Below are 26,633 nucleotides of genomic sequence, written 5' to 3' on the forward strand. Positions count from 1 at the left end.
TACATAACATAATATATATGAACATCCTTACATACTATATAAAAATACCAACAATATTCAAAAGAAACCATTTGACTACTAGATTTGAACCTTCGAATGGGTCAAGCTTCAGCTGTACCGTATCTTGGTGATATGCCACTAATAGAAATCTTAATTTGTACAATCTACTATTATTTCATAATAAAAAATGTCATCGAAAAAGGTATTAAATTTTGAATCTAGAAATTAGACAGCGGTGTTAACCGATGATTTTGTTTTATTATTATTTTTTGCAATAGCAACCCCAATCTGTTCACAGCTTACTTTTTAATACACAATTTGATCCCAAAACAGATAAGTGATACGTTTTTTTTTTCTTCTACTATTTGTAAAGATGACACGATATCAAGCACATGAAAAGCTTTTGTACAGTCATTGATAAATTTAAATAATACATCTTAGTGATAGTAAAAAAAAAATTATTTTGCTTACTCCAAACCTTGTTTGCTATTGCAAAAAGAACTGAAAACGACAGAACAACCGATCCACAATCTATCACTAATACTATAAGTAATAAAAAATATATATTCATATAAAACTAACTTTATAAAAGCTCGTGAAAAATATTTCAGTGTCACAAGAATTGTCTTTTATTATAATACTTGCTACTACATACACTAGAGGTTTATGATTTGGGGCTTCAACATACAAGATGGCAATTGAAAAAAACAATCCAAATATTTTAAAACAGTTCGGATATTCTTAACAACTAAAAAAAAACACGCAAAACTTATGAAATATGAAAAAAAAAAACAAACAAAATCCCTTACCATGTCTTTAAGTGTGCTGCTTTGACCGATTCAAAACCGTCACCTTAGTTCATTAAAAAAAAAGTTGTCTTTGGAGAAAATGACTCCAATATTACTTTGGTTATTTATTATGTTAATATTGAAGTAACCACCGATATCAATATTCGAAACGGCAGAGTATAAACGTGCGGTTTCACTGCAGAAAAACTTTAACAAAAACATTTAGAATGCATATTGCAAAGAGAATAAAAGGTTAACAATAAGCTTTTGTAAGTACTCCAGCAATAGAAACCTACGGTGATTAGAAAATATACAGATTTTAAATGAAATAAAAACAACATTGAAACAATAAATGCAAATCAGAATGGCCCGAATGTTTAATCAAATGTAGTGGGAAATTAAAGAACAGAATAAACGAAAAGCGAATTTTGTCGTAGCAAAATAGTCTATATTTTCAAGTAGGTAGAAAAGTTTCGTGAAGTCTATAAAAAAACTTTCAACATCCTACCGAGACCTATGGAAGCCAAATGTAACGACGTAGCAACAACATCGAATAATTAAAAATTTACACGTATTTAATATTACAGAGATAGCTTTTCCATAAAAACTATGACTGGTCCAATTAATCTTTAATTCCAATAGTGAATTAGAATTAATTAGTCATATAATCAGCGATGTCAAATTAAAAAAAAACCTACTACATTGTCAAAGATCAGTACTTTTGATGTCAGAATAGCTATCTCGTACACTGAGTGTTAAATGTTATTCAAATGTTTATTATCAAATTCATGATTGTTGTTCAGACCCTGCCTCGTTTAAGCAATATACCTATTTTAAGTGGTACCGATATTAGTTTTACAATTATTTAAAGGTTACATATCCTTAACACTACACTACAACAAGCTTGACAAAAAATTCTAGGCCGATAGGAACTGAAGGTTGACAAAATAAACACTACGAATTATACAGCAAACGAGCAGCGCTACAAAATCCGATGGAAATCCAGAAATACTAAAACACAAGTTCGAAGTACAAGATCAATACAGAATGAAACCTATACTCTTAATGTATGACTTACATTTACTTATAAAACCTTACCTACATGCTTCTGCTGTTCCAGTAGAATACTGTTATCTCTTTTACATCATTGATATCATCTTTCTATTATCATTTCATTTTTATTTTATCCAATTGCATCGTTCGTAACAATATCATTACTCATTTCCTATGTTAGTGATATTAAAAAAGTAACATTGTTTGAAATATTACACTAGAAATTGGTTTCTCATATTCACCGCTAAAAAAATATTACATTTATAAAGTAACAGCAGTTAACGCTCGACATATTGTCCGGATTTGATAACAGTAATGCGTTGTTGCTGAATGCGACTTTGGTGTTGTTTAACAGTGTGACTATGAGTTCTCTTGGTCTTCCCAATCTACGTTCGCCCATTGCGGAAGTTCAGTTTCGTACTCCCAGCCGGGTCCCTGGTGACAAATACAATTAATGTTGATTCTTTCTTATTATATTATCATCAATCGTATAATCGTATCCAGTGAATACCTTGTACTTCCACGCGTGTAGATACATGACGAGGTCGCGAGGACGCGGGTCGCGGTACCGCACTCGACACTCGTAGCAATGCGGGTCAGCCGCCAGCGAGTCCGCGGCTGCCGTGCCCACTGCGCCAGTGCCCAGGCTGGCCGCGGCCCCCGCACTGGGCGCCCGAGTGCCCGCCCCACAACCTGTCTGCGTTGCCACTGTCACTTTATCAGACTGTGAACAAGATCAGGATGTTTAATAACAAATCGTGGAACCTAATCATCCGAACCTGGAAGCTAAAAAAAAACATAAAGCATCCGAAGCAATGAGCTACCAGAGCTAATATCAATGACTGGACATGGTTGACAAAGGTATTATACAGAACCGTTTTTGTAAAAAATATTTATTTTTGGCAATCAAAAACTTGATAAAGAAAAACTGTCCTCGGTTATGAACTGACCTTAGCATCATTGGAGTCGTCATTAAGAGCGGGTGATGTGGCCGGTGAAGGCGCCAGGGTGCATGGAGCGGGAGAGTTCGCAGCTACTTCCACTGGAGCCTCTGCACCACTTGATGGACTTGGAAGCGTTGCTTTAGAAAACATAATATATTATATTAAAAAAAAAACAACGATGAAATGTAGTACAAAAAACATTAATGTTTCTAAACTCACGAGTCATAACAGAAGATGGTGTTAGACCTGGTGCAGGAGATTCAAGTCTTGGTGATGATTCTCTTGATGTTGGTCCCGTGTCGCAATCGTCTTCGCCCACTGGACAAAAAGCAAAAAGATATGAATAGTTGCATGTTATGTGCCTTTTAAAGTAAGTTATTAGGAAAACAATTTTCTTTTCTATGCGAATGTACCTTTATCGTCAGATACTGGCTTCGAAAATAATAAATCATCATCGCCGGCGTCAACTCCAAGCCAGTTTTCAGCATTATGTATAGCGATGAGGTCTCTGACTAACTGTTCGTCAGTTTTGCCACCGGTATCGCCTCCTTTACCTCGAAGTGGTCCAAATACTGGATGGTTATATAATGGATCATTGACAACTGGATAACCTGTACCAAAAAAAGAAGAAAATTGTTAGACTATTTCATTTCTTCCTTGAGTGATATAAATTTATGGTAACAATATATAAATTGAAAGAAAAATATATTGCTAAATAAAGTCACCTAAATATTGGAGATGTACTCGAATTTGATGCATTCGTCCAGTTTTCGGTTTACACAGCACAACACTAGTATTGTTATTGGCGTTGAATCCCAATCGTTTGAATACCGTGGAGCAATCCTTTCCCTTGGGAGAAACTTTGCACACTCCAATCTTGTAGCTAACCACTTCAATTGGTTCCTGACATTCTATTTCCTCGCTGCAAGTTGGAAGCAACAACGTAAATGTTATAAATTAATTTAATAAACCTCCATTATTAGTTCTTCAAATTCAATAGTTCTTCAATAACATCCCAGAACAAAATTGTTGTTACATTGGAGATAGTTGGAGCAAAGTATCCAACTGAAAATTCTGATGTCAATTTAACCTAATTACACTACTTGAGTTTGGAACAAACGATATTGAGTATATTAATTTGAAACTGAATTGCTCTGGTAATTCTTGTTTTAGAGATTTTACATATCAATTTAGATTTTAAATGATGCTGTAGTGATAGTAATAATTATATCTTACTCAGGGAAATGGCCGTCCACTCTGCATACATATTCCTTCAGCACTTGTCGGTTTCTTATTTGATGTTCCATCTGTCTCGCTTTCTTCGGACTTCTTCCGAATAGCAATAGCCCTGAACACAGTATTTTTTTTTGATGATGCAACAAACCGAATTGTTCATAACTTATTGTTATGACATAAAAATCTTAAAATATGACTCAATCAGAAAATAATTTTAAAGGTTAAGCTTTGATAGTAACTATGTAATGATCAGCTTTTAGTTTCTACCATAAAAGTAATTAATTATGAACCATAATATTTTATGACTTTTTCTAAGAATACATTATGTGTGATTTTGATTTATTCTCTTCGTCTTACCTGAGGTTAGCCTGTCCAATCGATGAATTGTTCTCAAATTCTTCAAATTGTATTCCTTGGCAAGAATAAAAACGACGGTGTTGTGTCGGTATCTTCCACACGGGTGAACCTGAGGAATCATTTACCATTAGTACTCTATTCTAAAAGTGTTACATGAAAATTTATCAAACGTCATTCTATAATCAATACATTTAAAGATAATGCTGAATAAAGGCGAGGTTTCGTTTTTAATATTTAAGTAATATTTTTAAAATTACATTTTTTAGATATTAAATTAAAACATATTGTTATTAGGCGGTGTAACACACAATGCTAATGATGAAAGCATTCTTGATGAAGTGATAAAGAATTAATACGATAAAACACCAGAAAGTTATATGCATATGTAAAATAAACTAAGTAAATCAGATATATCTGTTGGAAAAAGCATGTTACTTGTGCCAGTAAACGGCGGGAAAGTTCGGTGCAGTTTAGAGATAGTAATGATATGAAAAAGACTTTAACATGCGTTTGAAGAAGTTATGTTATGGCAGTTTAAAAAAAAATTCGCGCTACGATGTTCTTCGAATTATAGAAGCGAGCCGAATTGATTCTCTCTTCAAATCCTCATTTGAGAACTGTTTTTAAGATCAAATTTAAACAGTGTTTTAATGTTGGAAGTTGCTAACAATTTATATCAGTTGAAGAGAGAATGGAGATGTGTATTTAAAGAGCCTGTCGATAAAATTGATGATTATAAAATCAAACTATTGACACGCAAGTTGATCAATATCGTTCCACTTTCAAGTGGGATTCAAGAGACCGCACGTTTCATCAGTTCCTTTTGGAGTTTAAACGGGTCCAAACTTGTGCAGATTACAATCTTGTGTCAGACCCTGGTAGGGAAATTTCGTTTGGTAGAATTTACGAGTACTATCATAGTTACAACTTTAACGAATCTTACAAATTTGTAAGAATTGCTCGTTTAATCTACATTCTTATATAAAAAGGAATTTTTAAAACAAAGACTTTTCTTTTCTGTGGTTTCCATGGAATGATTCTTGTGATTTTTTCGCAAAAACCACCTGATATATTCTGAATGTACAAACTCAATTGAATCAAAAGTAAGATTAAGCAAATTGTGTAACCAGGGCCTGACAGAGACTGGGACGGTCACGCGATGACTCACCGGCAGCGAGCAAGGCTTGTCTAGCACGAGTAGCTCCTCATCCACGTGTATGATGCGCAAGGGACTAGCGAGCACTGGAGTCTCATGCCTGGCCCACCACGGATAGAATTATTCATTAAGGACAAGTTATAGTCCTATGATTTCGCATTCACTTTTGTGATTGAATCAACGTTTATATAAGCAGTGCTTGATAATGATATTTTCAATTCTTTTACAGTCGTACGTAAAGATTCGTCTACAGCTTTTTAAAACATCCAACTTCTCTTTGGTTAATATGTAATTTTTGATTAAAATTTATTATAAAAAGAATTTAGAAAAGTTAAGTAATTTATATTAACAAACGCGAATTTGACACATTTCGTTGTTCAGCGACAACAGATACAATACTAGTATATTTAAATTCTTTCATACAAGTATATTAACTCTACTAAAAGCCATAACAACATAGATATTGTATGCACAACAATAAAACGCACAGCAATTGTAAATGTGCAGACTTGTGTGTATTGTGTATTGTTTATTATTATATGAATAGTAGTGAGCCATAAAATGAAATTTCAACAAAAATGTACTCTATATAAGAAGTTACATTCGTTAGTACACTAGAAAATTTTGAATGCATTAAAGAATCTTTCGTATTTTTTTTTTCAATGGGAATTCGATCGTCATATTTTTCTTCTTTTTCTAAATAAATTTCGAATAATAACTTACGAACATGCGCGAAATCAATAATTCCTTTTTCAAATCGAAATGGGGTTGATTTTTTTTTTTAGTAAAATGGCAATAATATATCAGAGTAGGCTTTACACGAGCACTTCGGGACCTCCCATTGTGGTGCTGCATCAATCAAAGTAATTGGACACGGTCGGTCACTTAGGGCCTTGTGTTAAAATAAAAATCGCCATTTTGTTAAAGCCAAAGTGAGGTATAACAAAGATATTCTGATAGTTGAAAAATTATTTTTAAGCTCGTTGAATCGTAGTCAATCAATTTGATTGGTCATTTCGTGTTGATGAAACGGATGATTTCGATGGACCCCATTGTTGACTTGAGGATAATGGATTCTATTTTAATAGGAATATGGAATAGTTTTGGTTGTAATCTCAAGTAGGTTAATGCAACAATAATGTTTATATTAATGTATTTGTGCGTATGTTGCTAGAATGTCGATTAATGAAGTTTTATTTCTTGAAGAATATAATTTCTTTTAAGAATTTTGAATTCGTAGAAGTCATTTTAAACTTAGATGTAGGATTATTAGGAGTAAAAATGTGTAAAACGCAATCTCATAGCTCAACGTCTAATTTATTAATGTGTCTCTCAAAGAGCTTGCGCCGATGTCTTACAAGCGAAAGCCAACTTCAATAAGGATGTCTTTTGACGCGCGAGGCCTTTCATCACTGAAAACTGCTGGATATTTCTTGCAAGGCAAGCAGTGCATTAGCACCGAAAATGTTTTGAGCTACATATATTCTGGTATACAGAGACTTTTTGCTTAGGTAAAAAAAAAATTGTTTGGTTTTTTTTTATTGTTCGTATGATTTGAAATTCGAATAGTAAATCTTATAACAATTAGTATGTTGTTTTATCTCTTTGGTATTTTATAATTTTTGTTTTTATTTTTTAATTCACTGATTATTATCATAACTCTATCAAAATTATTTTTGGTATTTATCACAACAGTTAACATTGTAAAGCATCTAACATATTTAAAAAATATAGATATACTTACATGAGCCCTGTTTAAAATAAATTATAATGTAGAGTCTTTACAGATAAAGTTGGTTCGTGATTAAAAAGGATGAGATCTGCATTAATAACAGAGGACAAAAGCATAGACAATGATCTAAAACATAAAAACATACTAGATACGAGTATATAACTACCACCACTACTACTACTAAGACTAGTGATAAAGTTAAAAAGGTATCATGCATCACATACAAAGGATAAAAAGAAGAAAGAAATGATCGAAGCATTACACATAAACATGGCTGTCTCAATTGCCACTTACGGGGATAGAGGCTGGTTTGTTGACAACCACAATTTCCTCGTCGATATGTACGAGGGTGATCGGTTGGCTGGTGACCGGTACTTCGTGCCTGCAACGATACACACGTCAGGCTTCTGGCCTAAAAGTGCCTCGGACGCTGAGCAAAATAACATCGACCATAAATTCAGTTATTTGTTTTAGTAGCAAACGTTTTAATGTCCTGAACTAATCTTATGATTCAAGAAAGTAAAGCAAACACTTTTAATCTTTATGTTTAAAACGTTAATGTAGAATTCGAAGTTAAAGAAAAACAGTAAGAAGTTATTAATGAAGAATAAAGTTCACACTAACTTGGATTAGGTAAGTGTAGAGTTTGAAACTTGTCTAGTGTTAAGTAGAAAGTAACGAATATAAATTTAGAACCACGGGGCTTGATAACAGAGATGATTTCTTTAAAAGTGTATATGAGTGGTGGTGTAAGAAAATTGCTCAGAGTCCGTCGTACCTTATAATGTTTCTCGTGATATGATGTACAAATAAGACGAGAACAAAACAACAAATGAACATGCGTGAGCGATAGTCATAACACGGGTTGATGTTAGAGATATTGAAGTAAAGTCAACGATGTAGAAAATTCATAAAACACCATTTATAAACCTTAAAAAATATCCCTTTGTATATAACTGTGCACTCGCATGCTCATTCGGTGCTGAAGATTCTTTACTCTTTGCCAATCTAAGAGGCCTGTATGTACAAACAAGCTTAGACTTTGTGATCGCTGCATTAAGGCTTATTTCTATAAAATCCTAGATTTTTATCTACAAAAGATTGTATGCTAGAAAATCAAAGTTCTTTAAAAATTGTATGACATAGTACCACACCGGTCTTCCATATAGAATTTATATAGCTTTAGTTTATTGTGAAGAGGTAAGTAAGAAATAAGAGTTAATAATTTTACACAGGGATACAAGGTTTCTGTTTAACCTGCACGTGTATTGGACATAACAATTGGGAGATATGAATAACAAGTGGACTACGTACTGTGTAATACTCTTGAAAAGTATAATGATATCATTGATATAGATGTCAATTTGTATAAATGGTACGCTGAAGTTTTACCTGTGCACGACGTTGGCGAGTAAGTCGTTATGTTTGAGTCTGTAGTCAGGATCGACTCTCTCGTAGTTGACAGTGAGTGTACCAGCCCTGATACATCTTTCGTACTCCGCCGCGGGATGAGCTCGAAACTCCCTTGCAAACACGTCCAAGATCTTCTCCCCAACCCACCTGCCTTTCGTGAAGGTGGTGAACGTAAAGTAGTAAGGATAGACTTTTCTAAGACCTGAAAATATTAATCAAAGCATTTATATCTAATTTTTTATAATAATCTTAAATCAATTGGATAGATAGTCATAAACGGAAGTATAATTGATAACAATTCATAAATCTAGGTTTTGTGTCTTGCATATTTTTTTCATTTCCGATTTTTGACAATTAATACTACGTTATGAAAACTATTAAACATTTTCAGATAGCATCAAAAAGCGATAAATATTAACAAAGTTGTAACAAAGACATAATTTTCAAACAAGCCTGGTTTAAAGTAGGTTGGTTGTATAGAAATGGAAAGCGTTCACCGCCGCAACCTCAACTGAGCTGTTGTTAAAGACTCGAATGATCTGTATCGGACGCAGACCGCGGTTCTGCGGTCGAACAACTTAATGTATAGCAAGTATGTTACACAAGCGATTTGTTAGCAACGCCATTTATAGAAAAGAAAATTGCTTTCGCTGTAAATGTTGCGATGGCAGTTCTCTGAACTCTTTTTACCCTAATAAGGATTTCTGCCGAACGTCAATATAGTACGTTTAGTTTTTGAAAATAGGGCTAAGTGTTGTTTATTTCTTTGCCGACATCTAATCTATCTTTTACAAAAAAAAACTGGCAGTGTAATTTTTCCCATTTATCTATTTTTTTACTTTAAGGCAGGGTAGAGATCATTTCAGGTACATACGTATATAGTGGACGTATGTTCTTTTACTAATATCTTAAAGTGTTTGTGTAAATTCATACCATTTTCGATATAGTACGATGTCTCGTTGTAGCGGTCGTCTGTGAAACCCGGCCTTTTCGCCTTTAGCGCTTTGGTCTCAAGCTTTGCCTGCAAACAAAACATAGAGTTTATCTTTGCCAAATATTATAAGCACAGACCACAAAAATTTGTCTATGGTCTGATAGAGAAGAATATTTGAAAGTAACCTTAAAGCTGAAATATAAAAATTATTTTTGCAATTCATAACTATTCGAAATCTAGATTCAAAAATAATCGAGTAGGAAATGTTTAAAAGATTCACGTTTAAGATTTTTTTTCACAGCAGAATAATCTTCTGAAAAAAAAAACAATTGAATGGACAGAATATTCGTGGAAATTGAGCTCTGGAATCGCTTGTATAAGTTTTTTTTTCACAGGTATTCCGCCTGACAGCGAAATGAGAAAAGTTATTTTTAAACGAAACATTCTACTGGGTGTTACGAACATTTTATTTATCTCCGTATAAGCGCAGGCCGTTTTCCTTTGTACTTATTATCTCATAATTTGTTTTGTTTTAGGGTGTTACTTTCTGAATTTATTTTAATTGATGTTTTTGAATTGATCGGACCTTTTTTATTTTACCGCTATTTATATGTAGCACAATTTAAATAAAAATAAAACACCTAATAGCTCTTTTGTCTTTAATGTATTGAAGACGTGAAATTGAACTAATCAAAATGCCAAGGAAAAACTAAAAATAAGCAATCATAGAATCAGTTATGGTTTTTTACTAAAAGTAACTGAGTCTACAGCTATAGTTATTAGACGATATAATAACTTAGGCTAACAAACTTACACAGTTCAATTAATTAATTTAATGCACGACTGTGATACGACTGAATTTAATTGATGTAATTGTAGCGTACGTCGCTGGCTTAGGGGTAAGCACTTGTAATCTACAAGTCCTGGGTTCAGATTCCGTCATGTACCAATGTGGTTTTCGATTTACATATATACATTGATCTGACGTTCTCACGGTGAAGGAAAACATCGTGATGCAAACTGCACATTATCTGTGAAGAAATTCAAAGTGTCAAATCAACCAATCCCTACTTGGCCAGCGTGGTTGACTATGGCCTAGTCACATTTAACTTAGGGTTGCCCTCGAGCCCTTAATGACGTATAGTAAGCTGATTATGAGGTAATTGAAAAGGCTGTAAATTTCTAAATCAACGTAAAATGAAATAAAATGACAAAACAAAAAAAATATTTTGCTGTAAGAAATATGATCAGTATGTTGTTGTCATAAAAGATAAAAACGTTTTTGTGCGATGTGATATAATTTATATAACAGCAGATGTTTTGTTCGGGATTCGTTCAGATTGTTTTTTTGGCGCAAGCACCATTCTTCTGTGACATAAGATTTCGTTCATTTAATTTATTTTTATTCTCTTCAACAGACGTTGCTTTAAAATGAATGAAATTATTTTTTACATTAAATTGAATTGAAATATTTTAATATTCATTTTCGTTTTGAAAATTGTATTTTTTTAATGAGTCTAATTGATTTAAATGTATAATTATATGAAACTATCATTAAAACTAAGTATATAACAATCATAGTTATCAATTAATTTTCCAATTAACTTAAGAAGTAATCAATTACTTAATTTAATTGAAACTAGGTAAGGATGTACAAACTACAGATATCGATCGCAAAAGCAACATTGGGAAGCAGTCTTGGAACATGGAATTTCGTAAATAGAAATTGCAAACAACAATACCGCAACTCTCTGAAACATCCAAGCTTATTCATCTCAAACAAAGGGATCTGCTAGTGAGATGAACATGCTACAACATAAAACATATATTGCCAGCATTAACTCAATGTACAGAGTCTAGTTTTTGCAGTATATTTATTACTTCAGGAGTTATATAAAAATTCTCATATAAGAAAAATATTACATTTAGAAAAAAAGTTAATTGATGCTTTATGAGAGAACGTAAAGCACGGTTTAAGTAACCGTTAGGTGACTCTAAGTGAAATTTGTAAACAACTTACTGTAACAATAGTTCATAAACCTTGTAGTTAGTTCACAAGTACAAAGTTACCGCGGTTCTTTCAAGGCGGGTAATGTATTTAAATTAGGGCGAAGTGCGCCGCCCCTCCTCGTAAATTCAAAGCAACCCCGAGCGCCATTTGTGGAGATAATGAAAACAAAATGACCCCGACTCTAGAAGTGTTGTACGTCCACATTAACTATAGACCAGAACCAATATGTAAAATATTGTAAGGTATAAAAGTAAAATAAGAGACACATTTGTTTCTTTATTACATTTTAATATTTCTCAGAAAATATTTTAATAATTTGTTGTCTTCCTCATTTGTATTATAATCTATTGCCTTTTATAATTTGTTTTTAAATTAGAAAAATAAACATCTTATTTGTTAGATGCTGATATTTCTAGGTATAAATTTTTATCTTTGTATTATTTTTTATTTTCTTATTATATCGTATAATAAAATTTATGCCAAAGTTCACGGTTATCGTAGTATAACTTTTCTTCCTCACTTAGTACAATAGAGCATCTCGGCAGACGAGGCGGTCGCGTGATCGAACACATCTGGAGCCTTGTGTTGTAAAGCGACAAATGACATGCCATAAAGAATTGCAGAACTTGTTTGGATATTTGTAATGACTACTACATAACCACTAATCCTAGAAACTTGTTTTTTACGAAAAAAAATGTCAGTCTTGTTTAACTTAAGTTTCCAAAGCCTTAACATCTGTATAAATACGTACGGCCATGTTTCTATCCCATGTACTTATAGTATTTCATATAACAATAAGGGTCAGCACATTCAAGTAACATGAAATAATTAGGTATCGTAAAGTAAGGTAGTATAATTTATTAACATGGGTTAGGTCACCTATCCTGTAAAAGCCAGTTCACTCGCGTGACCGACCCCAATGAAAGTTGCTAATAAATCTTGAATAGTTTCAGTACGACTGCTTTATCTGTCTACTACAATATACTTTGTGTAATACATGTTACTAAGTAATTGTTTGTGTTTTGTTTTTAAATGTAATGAAATATTTTTAAGTATCTCTTCCGTAGAATGCGACTGACGTGACACTTGTATTTATAAACTAGCGGTCGCCCACGAAATCGTCAGCGCAATCCCATCAATGTCCTGTCAAAATTGGCTCAGCCGGTTCGGCGATTACCCCGAACAAAGTATGCCTTGCCGACAGAAAATAATTTAAAAATAAATGGTTTTAAGTTATAAGTAAGGCATGTTTTTTATTTTTTTATGTTATAAATTCGCAAATCTTTTAACATCAAGTGTAATGTATGCGGACTTCTCTTCTAAAACTTTTAAAATATTAATAGGAATTTTTTAATAAGAGAATATAAATATAGAACTGTTCAAAAAATTTCATAACTTTTTTGAAATAAAAATAGTATGTTAGTAAAACAGAAAGGAATGATTCAGTTTTCAGCGTTATTAACCTCATTTAAATTATTTAATGTCACGAAACGACATTAATGACAACGAAAGTCATAACTGGGTCGCCGCGGTGTCATGGAAAACAATTAGAGAATTAGGATTTGCAAAGGTAAATGCGGTGTGTTCACAACTTTAGAAAAGATAAAGATTTGTAACAGTAAAGCTAAGTCATTCATTCAAAAAAATTTACTGAATGATTATGTTCATTCATCCATCCATTCAGCCTCGTAGCGCCCACTGCTGGGCATAGGCCTATGTTCATTTATCGCTATTAAATTACTTATGTAATTTCGGGGAAGAATACGAATTGACACCTCTCACAGTTCAGAGCAAGTGATGATAAATTATAAATATTATAATGCGAAAGTTTAGATGGATGGATGTTTGAAGGTATCTCCGGAACGGCTCAAATCTTGATGAAATTTGACGCTGATGTAGAATATAGGCTGTAAGAACATATAGGCTACTTATAAAGTTTTTTTTAATTCCGCGCGGACGAAGTCACGGGCAAAAGCTAGTGTGACATAAATACAAATATTTATTTCATAATGGTCCACTTCCACATCAAAAATAATATACATATTACTAAGAAAATAAAAATTAATGACTCAGTGCCAAAGAATCTTTAAGGACATCCAATAATTACACCCCATTGCCTATTTTAAACGGTGTAACTTTCTCTAAATTGCAAGAATGAATTTTATGTAACCCAGTGAGTGTGGTCCCGGTAGTTCAGAATCGGTACACGTCCTGCACAGTGACGTGGAATACTAAACAGGAGCCGAGTCAGTGCAACTGCAACGATGTACACATTACACAGTTGTACATTACGTAATGTACACATTACACAGTTGTACATTGTACACATGTTAACGACAAACGCAGCTATTGCGGATTTAACTATCTCCTCTCTGTGGGCAAAGCGAATATGAACTATTTTAGTTTACATGGTGGACTGCATTAATCGGTGTTTGTTAGTTAATTTTCAGCGGTTCCGTTTTTTGCCAGTTATTTAAAGTACGACGTATGTTAGTCCGAATTTATTACATTTCATTATTGAGTATAGAAGTATGGCACCCTATTTAAACAAACCAAACTAAAATTGTTTTCGTAGTGGCGGAAGGTTTAAAAATATTTAATTAATAAAGCAATAAGAACAAACAAAACAAATGAGCGATCTCTTGTTTCGTAATTATCACCTAAAAACGAACTTTAAACGTTTTACTGTTGTATGTAATGTAGTTATCATTCGACTCTTGACGTTCTGTAATAGATTTAAATCTTGTATTCAAAGACGCGAAGTACTCTTAAAAAAGATAACTCATTTAGGTAACCAACAGAGTTGTATACAAGAAGTTTGTCGATAAAATCGTTTCAAGTTTCACCTCGACTCAAAACTTTGAGTAGACTTCACGTATCTTTTTATTAAAAACACTTAGGTCTGATTTAAGAGTTTGGAAAGGTCTGCCCGTTACGAGCATAAAAGATAAGTAAGATTGCCTTAAAAGATAATTTTTCATTGAGTTGGAAGTTAGTTTTCGTATTACATGAATATTTTGTTACGAGTACATTACTTACAAGGAAAAATCGTGTGCATTTTTTAAAAATAAACATCTATTTAAATTGAAAATAAAAGATGTGAATCTTTATCACAGTACGTCAAAAGGAACTGTAAAATTTTTAAAGGATTATCGTCATAAAATAATACAATTTGTTACAAACCTTTTTCAAGTCTTTATTAATATCTGCATCGTCAGCTTTTCTTTTTTCGCAGGAAAGAATGCAGTTCTTTCCGTTATCTTTTTCACCCTGTAACAAAAAACGAAGCCAACGTTAATAGGAAAGATGTTAGCAGTTAACGTTAACAGTTGCAAAAGTTTTAAAAGTAAATTTTTAATTTGATTTTTATTATTAAACAATATGAAAACCTATTGTTTAATATAGATAAATATTTGCAATTACATGGCAATATTTCTCCTGTGTGTCAACGGACCGAAGTAAGCGAGGCGAAAAGTTAAATAAAACAAGGTGAAATATGGCGACATAATCTGCCTCGTAAATCATTATATACGGGAATGCGTATAAAGAATGTTGCACATAAGATATCGTACGTGTAGCAATGTATGACCGTCAGTTTCTATTGTCGGAACACATGTATAAAAACATTATCATCTATGATTTTGCAAAGACAATGACTTGGATATAGTTGAAACTGGAAAAGTGAGAAACCTCTATAAGCGAGATAAATATCACAATGCCTTGGACTCTCACTTATCTTCCTCTTCACTTCCTCAATAGAAACCCACGGTTAACCGTACAGTTATAGATTTTTAAATGTAGGTTAGGATACATTTTGTGTGACGTAAGTTTGAAGCTGTTAAGCTGCTGCTAAGCTGTTGAAAACAACAGATAACAACAGAAAAAATATTATAGTGTGTAACTTAATCTTTCTGGTTGGTATTTTCAAACCCTGAAAAGCACCAACTCAGCCTGCTGTCGTCGGTCTGTAGGTCTCTTTGTTATCACACCACTTTTCGAGTTTCACATTTTATATTATAAATCCGATGGAATGCCTGCGATTTCTATTCAAATAATAGAATTCCAAGTGCGAAGTAAAAGTTAATGGTCCACCTAAACGGCTATTTTCCAATAAACATCTCAGAAGCACGGTAGGTGGGTTCTTGTGAATTATTGTCGCTGCAGAAAATCGGCAAAAGATTGCGTACAATATTTTCAATAATACTTTCGACCATAATATTTCTAAACATTTCTGGAAGTCATTTATTATTGTCTATTATAGAGCTAGGTTTTGATCATCTAAGTAGTATGAGTTAGTCAAATCTAGAAGCAACTTGTTAAGGTTATTTTGCTTCTTGTTGCTATTAAATAAAATATATACAGTCTTTATAATGATTATAGTTTATTAACCACATTATTTAATACGACATATAAAAGGTTTGCAAATATAACCGTTCGTTTCCATTGTATGTATTATCAAAAAAAATATAATAGAAAATTATGAAAACGCAATGTTCAAATTACTTTTATAAAAATAGAGTACACCACGGCAATATATTCCGTAAGTCGTTCGTAAAACGTGAATGAATGCGAAATAGAAAATGATGAAAGTTGGTGAATTATTAAAGGGCTGCGTTCACTTCGGGGAGCTTAAGGGGTCTGTGTACGACGTAAACACGTTACGTGTTCGTTCATTTCACGCGACTGCTTTAATTCGTACGTAAGTTTAAGCTTTTATACAATTACCCTACTTTTTTTTGTAATTCGTAAACGCACTGGCTGAATACAAAAAGTTTTCAGTTTCATGACAAGATTAATGACTTCACAGATATATATTCAAACAAAGATGTCTGGCCCGGTAAAAAAGACGCTGCTAATGCGGTTAGTCAGAAAAAATATAGAACCTACTTAGGCATAGACAATGACTTAAAAGAAAAAAAAATATAACCCTTGACTATAAGACAGTGACTTAAAAGAAAAAAAAAACATGTCGACAGGCTACAGTACGACGAGGATCTTGTCACTCTTTTTGGACATTAACAGGGGGGCGCTAGTGAACTATCATAATTTGGTTTGATTTATGCGAATCGTGCCAGATAACTTTGTGGGTCTAAAAATGCGCGTTCAATTCTAACGCACTCATTAATGGACTCCGAATTGTTAAATGGTAGTTAATAAAGTCCTTTTATGTAAAATTAGTATAAAAATTCATTCAAAAGTTACTTCAACAGTTCTTTGATGCTTTTCTACTCCAAGAGGTACTGTCATTTATAATTTATAGATTAACAAGGAAACCTTTTCATTCACTACAATTTATTTCAAATTGACATTTTACAGTAATTTTGTTTACATTATATTCACTGCGAGAAGTCTCAACGAATAAACAACTGTAAAACAAACAGCAATCGGTGTACATCAATCGAATCGATTGCTTGCTGACAAACTGCGAGAGTTGTCCGGTGTTATGTTACAAATCTTTGACTTTTAAAAAACAGGACCTGTCAAGCGCGCCCAGTCTCATTGTTTTCTATGTGTGTAAATTTGTGCTTACGTTCATAAACCATAGCACCATATGAACATATATGATTGTCTTTACCTAACCCCGAAAAGTTGCAGAATATATTTAGTTCAATGGTGGCTCTTTGACTAGTCCGTTTCTCTATTCTCAAAGTTACAAACGCATGGCTTCCGACGCGATAGCGATGGGTCTGATCGATAGCTCACTTCCTGACAAATGATCGTGAGAAATGCAACTATAGGTTTGTGGTTATAATGGTTCAATATGCAGGTTCCAATCTGGTTTGTATGAAGTTTTATTTTGTATTCTAGCATGTTAAGATGTCACATATTTTTACGAGGAAATACTTAAAACAGAGACTTCTTAAATTTGTAAGTTCTTAAGCTTAAAGTCGATAAGTGAGTGAGGCTTTTATTAAAAAACAAACAAGTAACAGTTCCGTTATAACTTAAATTATCAAAGATATTTATTATCAGAGCCCTAATAATAGAATTAGGAACAAATTGAAAGTTAAGAAACGTGAAGCCTTTTGAGGTTTTATCCAGCAAAGTTCAAATAAGTTTCGTTACGATATAGGTGTGGCGTCGCGTGCCAAAGAGGAACAGCGAAGTATAGGGAGGGGGTTGTCGGGTAATGATTTATGGGAACACAATTCCCTGGTCACGTGCGCACGTGTTTAGGAATTCTGGGAATTGTGAATAAGCAAGGGACTTCCCCGTTAGGATCGTTTATTACAATATACTATGATTTTAGAGTTGGTTACACTGAGAATATAAAATTATTGATGTTTGTTTTATAAAACTAATTTAGTTGCTATACCTCACATGGTATTGTATTTTTTAATCCAGTATTCTAGACTATTGCCACTTAACTTTTCAGTTGTTTTTGAACGGCTTACTCCTTACATAATTTAGCTCAATTATAAACAAGATATATTCATCACTAAATCACGTTCATTGAATGCTGTTAACAAAACATTTACTTTGGTTTTACCATTGTCATAAATATAATGGATGATACGGTTTTTGATGAGGCATGAAATCCCAAATCAGGCGACGAAGAGTTATCGAGTGATGTTAACGAGCCGTCAAATTGTCGATTAAACAACAAACGAGTGCCTCTGTCACGGCGAATAACCGTACGCTACAAAAAATTCTTCGCAATATCACGTTCCGAATTGTATGTTCAATTCGTTACGTATTTAAATTGAGGTAATTTATTTAGATGTAAAAATTACACACACTTGTATACTACAAACCGTTTTTTATATTTGAATTTTTGTTTTATTTAACATTTTAGATGTAATTTGTCAATACAAGAACAATTTATATATCAAGAAAAGCTAAACAAGATTATAGCCTCAATTGCCAACATGAACGCAAAAGCTGTAGAGACAGCCATGAAAGCCTCAGAGGATACGATCGATACGAGCTACGGGGCTGCCTATGCAGCGCGTAGACCTACGCTGCTACGTAGATATTTCCGTTCCAATGTTACTCTTGGGAGATCGCAATGGTTGGGTTTGATCAAGAAATGATTGCGTAGAATATTACGTTTTATATAACTTCTATAAAATATCTCATAATATATAAAACATAATACTCAATGCTTTACAAACATAAATAAAGTGTCATAAAACTACTATGTACATACACAGTATATATTTAACACGCCACACTATTTGTTATCTTAAGCCATAGCGGAATATCTGGAGCGTTGTGTTTATGAGAAAGAACGTCTTTCGGTTTTTTTCCTAAGAATGTTAAAAGAAATAGGTTAAATGCTTTTTAATGTTTGTTCCAAGTTACAATTGAGAGACCTTTTTATGGAATGTTCCTGGAAGATAAAAAGTTTTTAGTTTTCGTAATTGTTTTAGAATATTAAATTATTTAATTGCCTCTATATTAGTTTTATAAATTTTGTATAAACTATTAGCTATTAAGCATCAATATCCGTGTAATAAGGGTACGGATATCAGATCACGTCGAAATAAATGTATTACTTTTATCCTGCACTTCTTAACCGTGGGATTCCACTGCCATACATAATAGTGAACAGTCGAAAATACATAATAATTTATTTTTGTACAGTTGTTTCGGTAGTGATATCCCACGGTTAGCGATTATTAAATAAATCACATTTCTCACTAAAAAACAATAACAGCTTATTCCATTAGCTGCAAAAAAAAATAATCAACAAGGCGGTTTACAAAATTCCGTAAAAACGATTTATCCAAGTCGACCGCTGTCCGACCTCAAGACAACCATTTGTCTGTCCTTCCGTAACACTGACCTCAATAGTGCTTTATTTTCATCGCTAGTCCAATATATATTCTAAGACGAAATCAGTTGATACTATTAGGAACTATTAAGTAAATTAATAGGACCGCGTACTGTAGAAGGCATTGGGAAAGGCCTATGCCCAGCAGTGGGCAGATAAAGGCTGTTGATGATGATGATGATGAAGTAAATTAAAACAAAGAAGACAGATTAAAATAACTAATAAAAAAAAAACAGTCTAGTACAAAATATATAGCACATACCACAGAGAAAATTAGGTTAAATATTTTTATTTACATACATATCTAAGCGAAGCCGGTGCCGAATTCCTAGTTAATAAAACAATTCGATTGCAAGGTGACTACGTTGACAGAGGACAGCTATGTCATTAGTCAGGGTGATGTATACTATCCGTTGTATTCTATTCCCAATTTGAATGCAATTTATAGCAACGAAGGAAAAGAGGGGAAAATTTAATCCGAATTGAAAATTCAAATTGGTTTTATATCGGTGATTCAACTCTTTTAAACAACCTGATACAGTTTCGTAGAAAGTGATTTTGGAATTTAATTATTTGTGGGAATAAAATTTGAAAAATACAGTTGATTTAGAAAATATAATAAGTAAAATCTGTGCCAGTTACGTTTTAATTAGAATAATTTTTTAATTCAAGACGGAAGTATGTTACGTTCATGATTAAATAGACTGACTTTACTGACTTATGTTTGAATACTCTACTGTCGTTAGCAAATACATTTTACTTAACAAATTTTTATATTATACTTATGCATTCTCGCAAAACTGGTCACTACTTATAAAACATATTCCGTCGAAGTTTTTAAGGTAAAATAAACAAAAAAAGCTCTGAACAGTACAAGCCCCTAAGTTAATCGTGCGTTAATTTAAATCGAGGAGAGTCCACAATCGGTATATTCCGATCGTGACATCGCCACGAACTCGACACTACAATCTCGAAAAAACCTGACGTATTACAATATTCCAATTTTATTGCGATTCGAGATTAGCTTTGAGCTCATGTCTTTCCAGGTGGGTGTTAGATGAGCCAACTACAGGTGGAGGAAGACCCGAGCCGGATGAGTGCCCGTCCTCGCATCCCTTTACTTTTTTACTTTTACCCTGCCGGTACTTAAAATTACGTTTTGCGTAGTGTCTCATGCGTGGTTCCAAGCCACCATAAACTTTGGATGGCACTATACCTCATGCAAAGTTCAAAAACATTGGAGCGTACAAAATCGCGTGACTCCGCGCCTTTAAAAGCCGATATCAGACTCCTCCGTTGTTGATGGTCACAAATGATAGTCGTAAAGAGTTTATGGGCGATTTTTTCATGCAATTTAAGTTTATCTCCTGCCTTATCTTAAAACAATTATATGAAAATATCCTTTACGGTGTCGATCAATTTAAAAAATAAAACAAAAATATTGAAAAGTACGTGTATGTACTTCATCTATCAGACCAATGGTACCAGAGATATTTTTTATGGCATCATAGAGTTTTTAGGTTAAAAAAAAACGTCCTAATAAAATGTCATAACAATCTGATGAATGATAGGAATCAATATAGAATTAATTAAAACATTGTAATAGAAAAATAAATGTGCGAATTGTAAAGAAAGTAATATAGAGATGGGTTGTTTTCAAAGAACTCTACGACAGCTAAAAGCATTTTACGGCCCATAAAGGATTTATTGCGTTGGAAAGAGACAGAAAGCATTCGTATAATTAATATTGTTATAGGTACAGAGGGAGTAAACTTCGACTCCAATCAATATTATTGACGAGTTAGGTAACATCAAAACGTTGTAAAGGTCAAACAATTTCTATTTTAATAACACAATTAATGAACAAATTACAGACAAATGGTTTGTGAAGTAAAGTCAAAAATATATTCCGCAAACCGAACTCACAAAGGATATAGTAATAGCTTGTATTTTGTAAGCGTAAAATTCAGTCTGAGATTTCGAAAAAATAAAAATAGAAAAAAATAAGGATGCTCTTTCTTGGTGTCCCTCCTCCATCTATTAAAGATAGGCAAAGAATCTGCAATTGCTGATGTCTATGGATAGCGGTCACTTCGCTATTTCGGCAAATTCACGAATCCGCTTGCTCGTTTGCTAATTTATAGCATAAAAAAGGACCGTTAAGTTACGATACAACTGTCGTACAAAGAGTACGTCGTCACCAAGTAAGACCCTTAACGTAATTTTCTCGTTGCGACTACGACTGTTAGTAAATGTGAATTTAAATTCTCATCACTTTTCTCTCCGACTGTACGGGCATGGTATTAACGCAGTGATAAATTAAATCAAGGCACGCCAATCACGTCCTAAACCGGTTGATTACTAATGGAAATGCAATAAACACCTGGCGGTGCGCTTAGAGGATTACTGGCCGGTATAAATAAACGCTTACCTACCTATTTACGATGCCTTCATCACTTTTACGTGACGGATCTTCTTTAGTATTTACATCATCAAAGTAAATAAAACTTTAACCTTTGAGAGTATAAATAAGTTAAGCAAAAATCGCAGTTCATTTGAATACAGAACTTGAACTTTCACCTTGAAGAATTCAGTTTGGTTAACATGACAAATAAATACATTGGTATTTAAATTTCTTTCAAATTAAAAAAAGCAAAAGATTACACAAATTACATAAAACATAGCTCAAGTAGATACTAAGTCATTCTAAAATTACTAAACACGTTTATGTACAGCAGGATAATTTTTCGTTGCGTTCTCGCCTGAGCAAATATGTCAAGTATTTAGTTACCGCTCATGATGTGTATATATAGCTCGGCATTCGCTTCCCAGGTATCGTATGACAAGCCTTAAACTCTCCTAAGAACGAATTCCACAAACTACAAGGAACTGAGCTTGTTCTCAGAAACTGAGATCCGAAATTAAAGACAATGCGTTTATGGCAAGTTCAAAGTTTATATAAGTTGAAAATAATTAACGATCTGTCTTGTTAAAAATACAGACAAACAGGCCACTTACTAATAAAAAGGTGTAATAATGAAGCAAATAAGTATACGTTTTTGTGAAAAAAAATTATCGAGATTAAAAACAATTACTTGAAAGATCTTTATGTTCAAATTACGCAATAAAACTTCACCCCAGGTACGATAGTCTTAAACTCTTAAAAAATTCAATCTGTCTGCAACTGGGTGTCGATTTGTCTGGCTTAGTCTTGACAAGAAATTAATATTGAAATGTATTTTTAATTTATTTTAAAAACACTTCATTCCAACATAAAATTTCGTCTAAGGATTTTCGAGGACTTCATTTCTATTACAACCAGAATGTATTCTGTAAAATTGTATGGACCTTAAATACTAATATACATGAATAGAAATTAAATATAACAGCATCATATTTATACACAGAATAATGAACCGTTCGATTTAATAATGTCCCACTATATTACAACAGTTCGTCATAAAACTTCACCCGCAAGCGCTTTACGACCGCTCTTACGATCCTCGACAATGTCTCACAGTTTACATTTGGGTCTTAGACAAGTTTCTTTTGTAAACGTATATTTGCAGGGAAATTTATGTATGAAAGATTTGTATCAAACGTGAAAACAAAAGGTCGTAAAATTCTAAATCGAAAGACGTTTTTATAGGAATACATTTTGAATATAATATTTTACTGCGATGGGATATTATCGAGACGTATCGAAGGTTATACAATGGTCGGGGAATTGCGACAGAGGGCAGTGCTGGGCGGTCAACAAGGAATACAAGGTCAGGTTGCGCGTTAAAAATTGTGAAAGGTTTGGTATAATTCATAAACTGACAGCGGGCACAGATATTTACGTGGAATTTCTAAAGTTGTTAAAGAGCGTTTTTTGTAATATAATGTCATAATTGATGCTAAGCATAATTTAAGTTGCTGGAATATTTGTCAGCATTTATTTAACTTATATGACTTAGTGCTCAAATTTAGCAATACTTTATTGGCATTTTTTCATTATTGTTTGGTATCATTGTTTTGTTAAAATTCAAGTTTTTTTTTTCTTATATGAAGGTATAAGTAGTTTCCTTAATATCCTATAACGCTGATTTGTTTAAGTTTTCTATAATTTAAAGCCTTAACAAAAACCATAGAATACATTTTAAAATTAACCGCTCGAATTTTATAACTTGGACTCAACGGTACTCTTTTACGAGTTACGAGAATACGCCATTTAAGGAACAATATGATATTAAACAAAAATCATTACTTCGAAGCAACATTTTACACTTTCGAGTTTGGGTTTCGAAGTAGTTTGAACAGCTCCAATACCATTTCCACAGAATTACTCGATTCTTGTGCCAACGTAAAAGATACTCTATTCAGAAAATCATGAAATATACACATTAGAACAGAATTTATAAAGTGTAATGCTTTTAAATATTATACAATTTCTGTAGTCTTAGATCAGGATCAAACTTAAAAGTACATCTTTTTGTATAATTGACTAAAGTTTTCGGGAAAACGTGTAATTAAAAAAACACGTACATACTACGTATTTTTAAAGAACACGGCAATGACTTTGGAAACATAGTCAGAACGACAGCAAGAAACAAAGGACGGTAACTCAAAGAAACCGAAGAATCAGTTTTAGTGGGTAGAAAGCGTTATGGTGGGCATAATAAAAAATAAGTCGAGATTTATGGCTGCGGCCGCGGTTGAGAAGCGGTCGATGTGTATCGAGAATTTCTGCAAAAACGAAACGCGCCATGTTACATGTTTATAATATATAACAAAATGGCAAAATGGGTTCAACGTAGTAAATCAAAGTTTAATATACAAGATACTCATATAATTCGACTACCTCCACCTTCAATCATTGGCACTTTTATTTATATCCCCTCTTAAACTCTAAAAATAGCAGCTATCTTAAAACAGGACAAAAAATTTTGAATTGTAAAACAGAATTCGTTGAAAAGAATCATGCCTTCGTTAGTATATGTATTTGATACAGATTAAAACCAACGAAATTTCCATTAAAAAACATCGCAAAGAGATAAAACTCAAAGATACTTAAATAAAAAAGAATCAAGATACGAATAAAAAAAAATCGAAAGTTTTGAGAGAAGATACTGTCGCGGAACCCTTATTAGAGTAACATTGCCATTAAACCTGAGTCGAAAGCCAGCCGAAAAACGAGAACCACAAAAATTATTCGCCGAAACAAACGAAGCCGGGGTACAGTCGCGAACAAAACGAAAATGAATCGCTAACGAAGGCGACCGACAAAAAAAAGGGGGCAACAATGCTAAACTGTGACGACGTCAAGAATGGAAGTAATGCTGACTGGGAAGCGGCTGGGATTATAAAGGAAGGCGGGAGATTGTTCGACGAAACGCAGTACTGTGGACAAAGAAAGCGTCGTGTTAGAACGTTAGTTAATACTGGTCGATTGGTTTTTATTATTAAAAGCGAGTATCTTTCCCCAATAAATTGGTTGGTGATATTTAAAATATCGGTTTTACTTCTTTAGGCTTCAATAGTGATTTCGAATCAGCTCTTAAAAGGACAAGAAAATGTGTAAATGCATATTTTGTATTGACTTTAACGCTAAGACTATTTAGGAACATTGTTATAAATTAAGAACAATTCAATCATAGATACACTTTAATCCCCTATTGTAGTTTTTTATTCTTTGTTTCTCTTAAAATACAGAAAAAATATACAAAAAGTAAGCAGTTATTAAAAGCGATTAAAGATATATAAGGAGTACTTTGCACCCTGTCCTGATGACTATAAATAAAACCAGTCTTTAATATCAAAAGATATATTGATAGATCATACAGGTCCAGATATGTAGCCGTACGCATTTAAACTAAAGACAAAAACTAAAGGGTTGAGATAATTTATAAATTATAACAACACGACGCTGACCTAATCGATTCAAGTTCGTCTTCAAATGGAAACTGGACACTTGTAAAAAGCATTTCGCTCTGAGCATATACGAGACCAATCGATCGACTCTCACGCTTATAGAAATAAAAAAAAAGAAATTGATTCAAGAAACTTATACTCGAATAACGATTCCCTTTGAAGCTCTAAATGGTTCGAAAGAAGTAAGAGATGCTTTGTTAATTTTATTGCACCAACGCAACACAAGCTCGTCACGTATCGACGTTTATAAAATTATTCGATTGTAAAAAGTCGATCATCGAAAAGAGAGAACTGACTAATTGACGTAAGACGAATTAATCGACGTAGAAATAAAAGAGGCATCGCTACAGGCTATGTTGACAAGTCGAGAAGGGATAAGGTTTAATACCGCCATCCGTCATCCTCTGTATTAAATAATGAATGTTGCCATATATAGTAAATTAATCTAAGAGGTTTAAAAATAAGTAGTAAAATGTTAATTACGATTATCTTGAAGTTTCACCGCAAAGCAACATATTCTAATATGTTGATAACTTATATTTTATGCCACATTGAGAAAATAACAATTTTTTTAGTCTGTACACCTAATATTTTATCTGTCAAGAAACATTATAGCTTGTAAAAGCGAAAATATTTCGATTCTCCGACTTTTGTGGCCTCCATTTAATGGCAACACACAAGAACATGGTCGCCGGTGTATTGAAAGTTGCGGTCCCGTGTCGTTTAGCCGAAGAACTCGAGAAAAGGGAAAAAGTTCGACGCCGGTTCGTTTGACCCTTATCAAAAATAGTTTATACCTTTTTGTGTTGTCGATTTATTTTAATTTAGTACATATCGAATTCTCTTCAACTATAATAAAAGTATGACAAGTATGAGACGGGTTAACGGAAAACTTTTTGTCGCAAATAGAATACAGTTTAAGACTAGGAGATTTTTTATTCTTTTGTGACATTATCTGACTTAATAACAGCCATTTTCTTGATTTCGTTGTAGAGATTTGTTATTTCTAAATTCGCGGAAAGCTGTGATCAATTTTTATAAAGTTACGTAAAGTAACCGAATTTACATAAAACAAATTCATTTGTGAATTACATCTTTATTTAGGCACAACGATTAATAATTATTTTTATTACACCCTAAGGCAACAAATGTTATTTATGTAGAGCCAAACACAAACAATAAAAGAGCAAAATACACAAACAATTTACGAAAGGAAAATTTTTAACAAACAATATAAAATATCACGTTCTGTTCGAAACATAACTTTTAATGTTAAACAATTAAACCGAAATTCAAACAATAAGTAAGTAATTTCTCGT

General features: G+C 33.1%; 1 protein-coding gene across 3 annotated transcripts in view; it reads right to left on the reverse strand.

The window, feature by feature from the left end:
* Nucleotides 1-1,454: 1,454 nt before the first annotated feature.
* Nucleotides 1,455-26,633, reverse strand: part of LOC106714261 (RNA pseudouridylate synthase domain-containing protein 2) — a 231,563-nt gene continuing 206,384 nt past the window's right edge. For 2 of the 3 annotated variants that reach the window (XM_014507254.2, XM_014507256.2), the window contains exons 2-13: nt 14,808-14,894; nt 9,613-9,700; nt 8,659-8,881; nt 7,561-7,648; nt 4,379-4,487; nt 4,022-4,133; nt 3,511-3,707; nt 3,199-3,396; nt 3,005-3,103; nt 2,792-2,922; nt 2,353-2,565; nt 1,455-2,276 (exon numbers count right to left, since the gene is read on the reverse strand). In XM_014507254.2, coding sequence (XP_014362740.2) covers nt 2,202-2,276; nt 2,353-2,565; nt 2,792-2,922; nt 3,005-3,103; nt 3,199-3,396; nt 3,511-3,707; nt 4,022-4,133; nt 4,379-4,487; nt 7,561-7,648; nt 8,659-8,881; nt 9,613-9,700; nt 14,808-14,894 — 1,620 coding nt within the window. In that variant the 3' untranslated portion in view covers nt 1,455-2,201. Of the gene's footprint in view, nt 2,277-2,352; nt 2,566-2,791; nt 2,923-3,004; nt 3,104-3,198; nt 3,397-3,510; nt 3,708-4,021; nt 4,134-4,378; nt 4,488-5,546; nt 5,635-7,560; nt 7,649-8,658; nt 8,882-9,612; nt 9,701-14,807; nt 14,895-26,633 lie in introns of all 3 variants that reach the window. The other variant, XM_014507255.2, reaches the window with a different exon arrangement.

The sequence above is a fragment of the Papilio machaon genome, chromosome 1, assembly GCF_912999745.1.
Source record: "Papilio machaon chromosome 1, ilPapMach1.1, whole genome shotgun sequence".
Lineage (NCBI taxonomy): Eukaryota > Metazoa > Arthropoda > Insecta > Lepidoptera > Papilionidae > Papilio > Papilio machaon.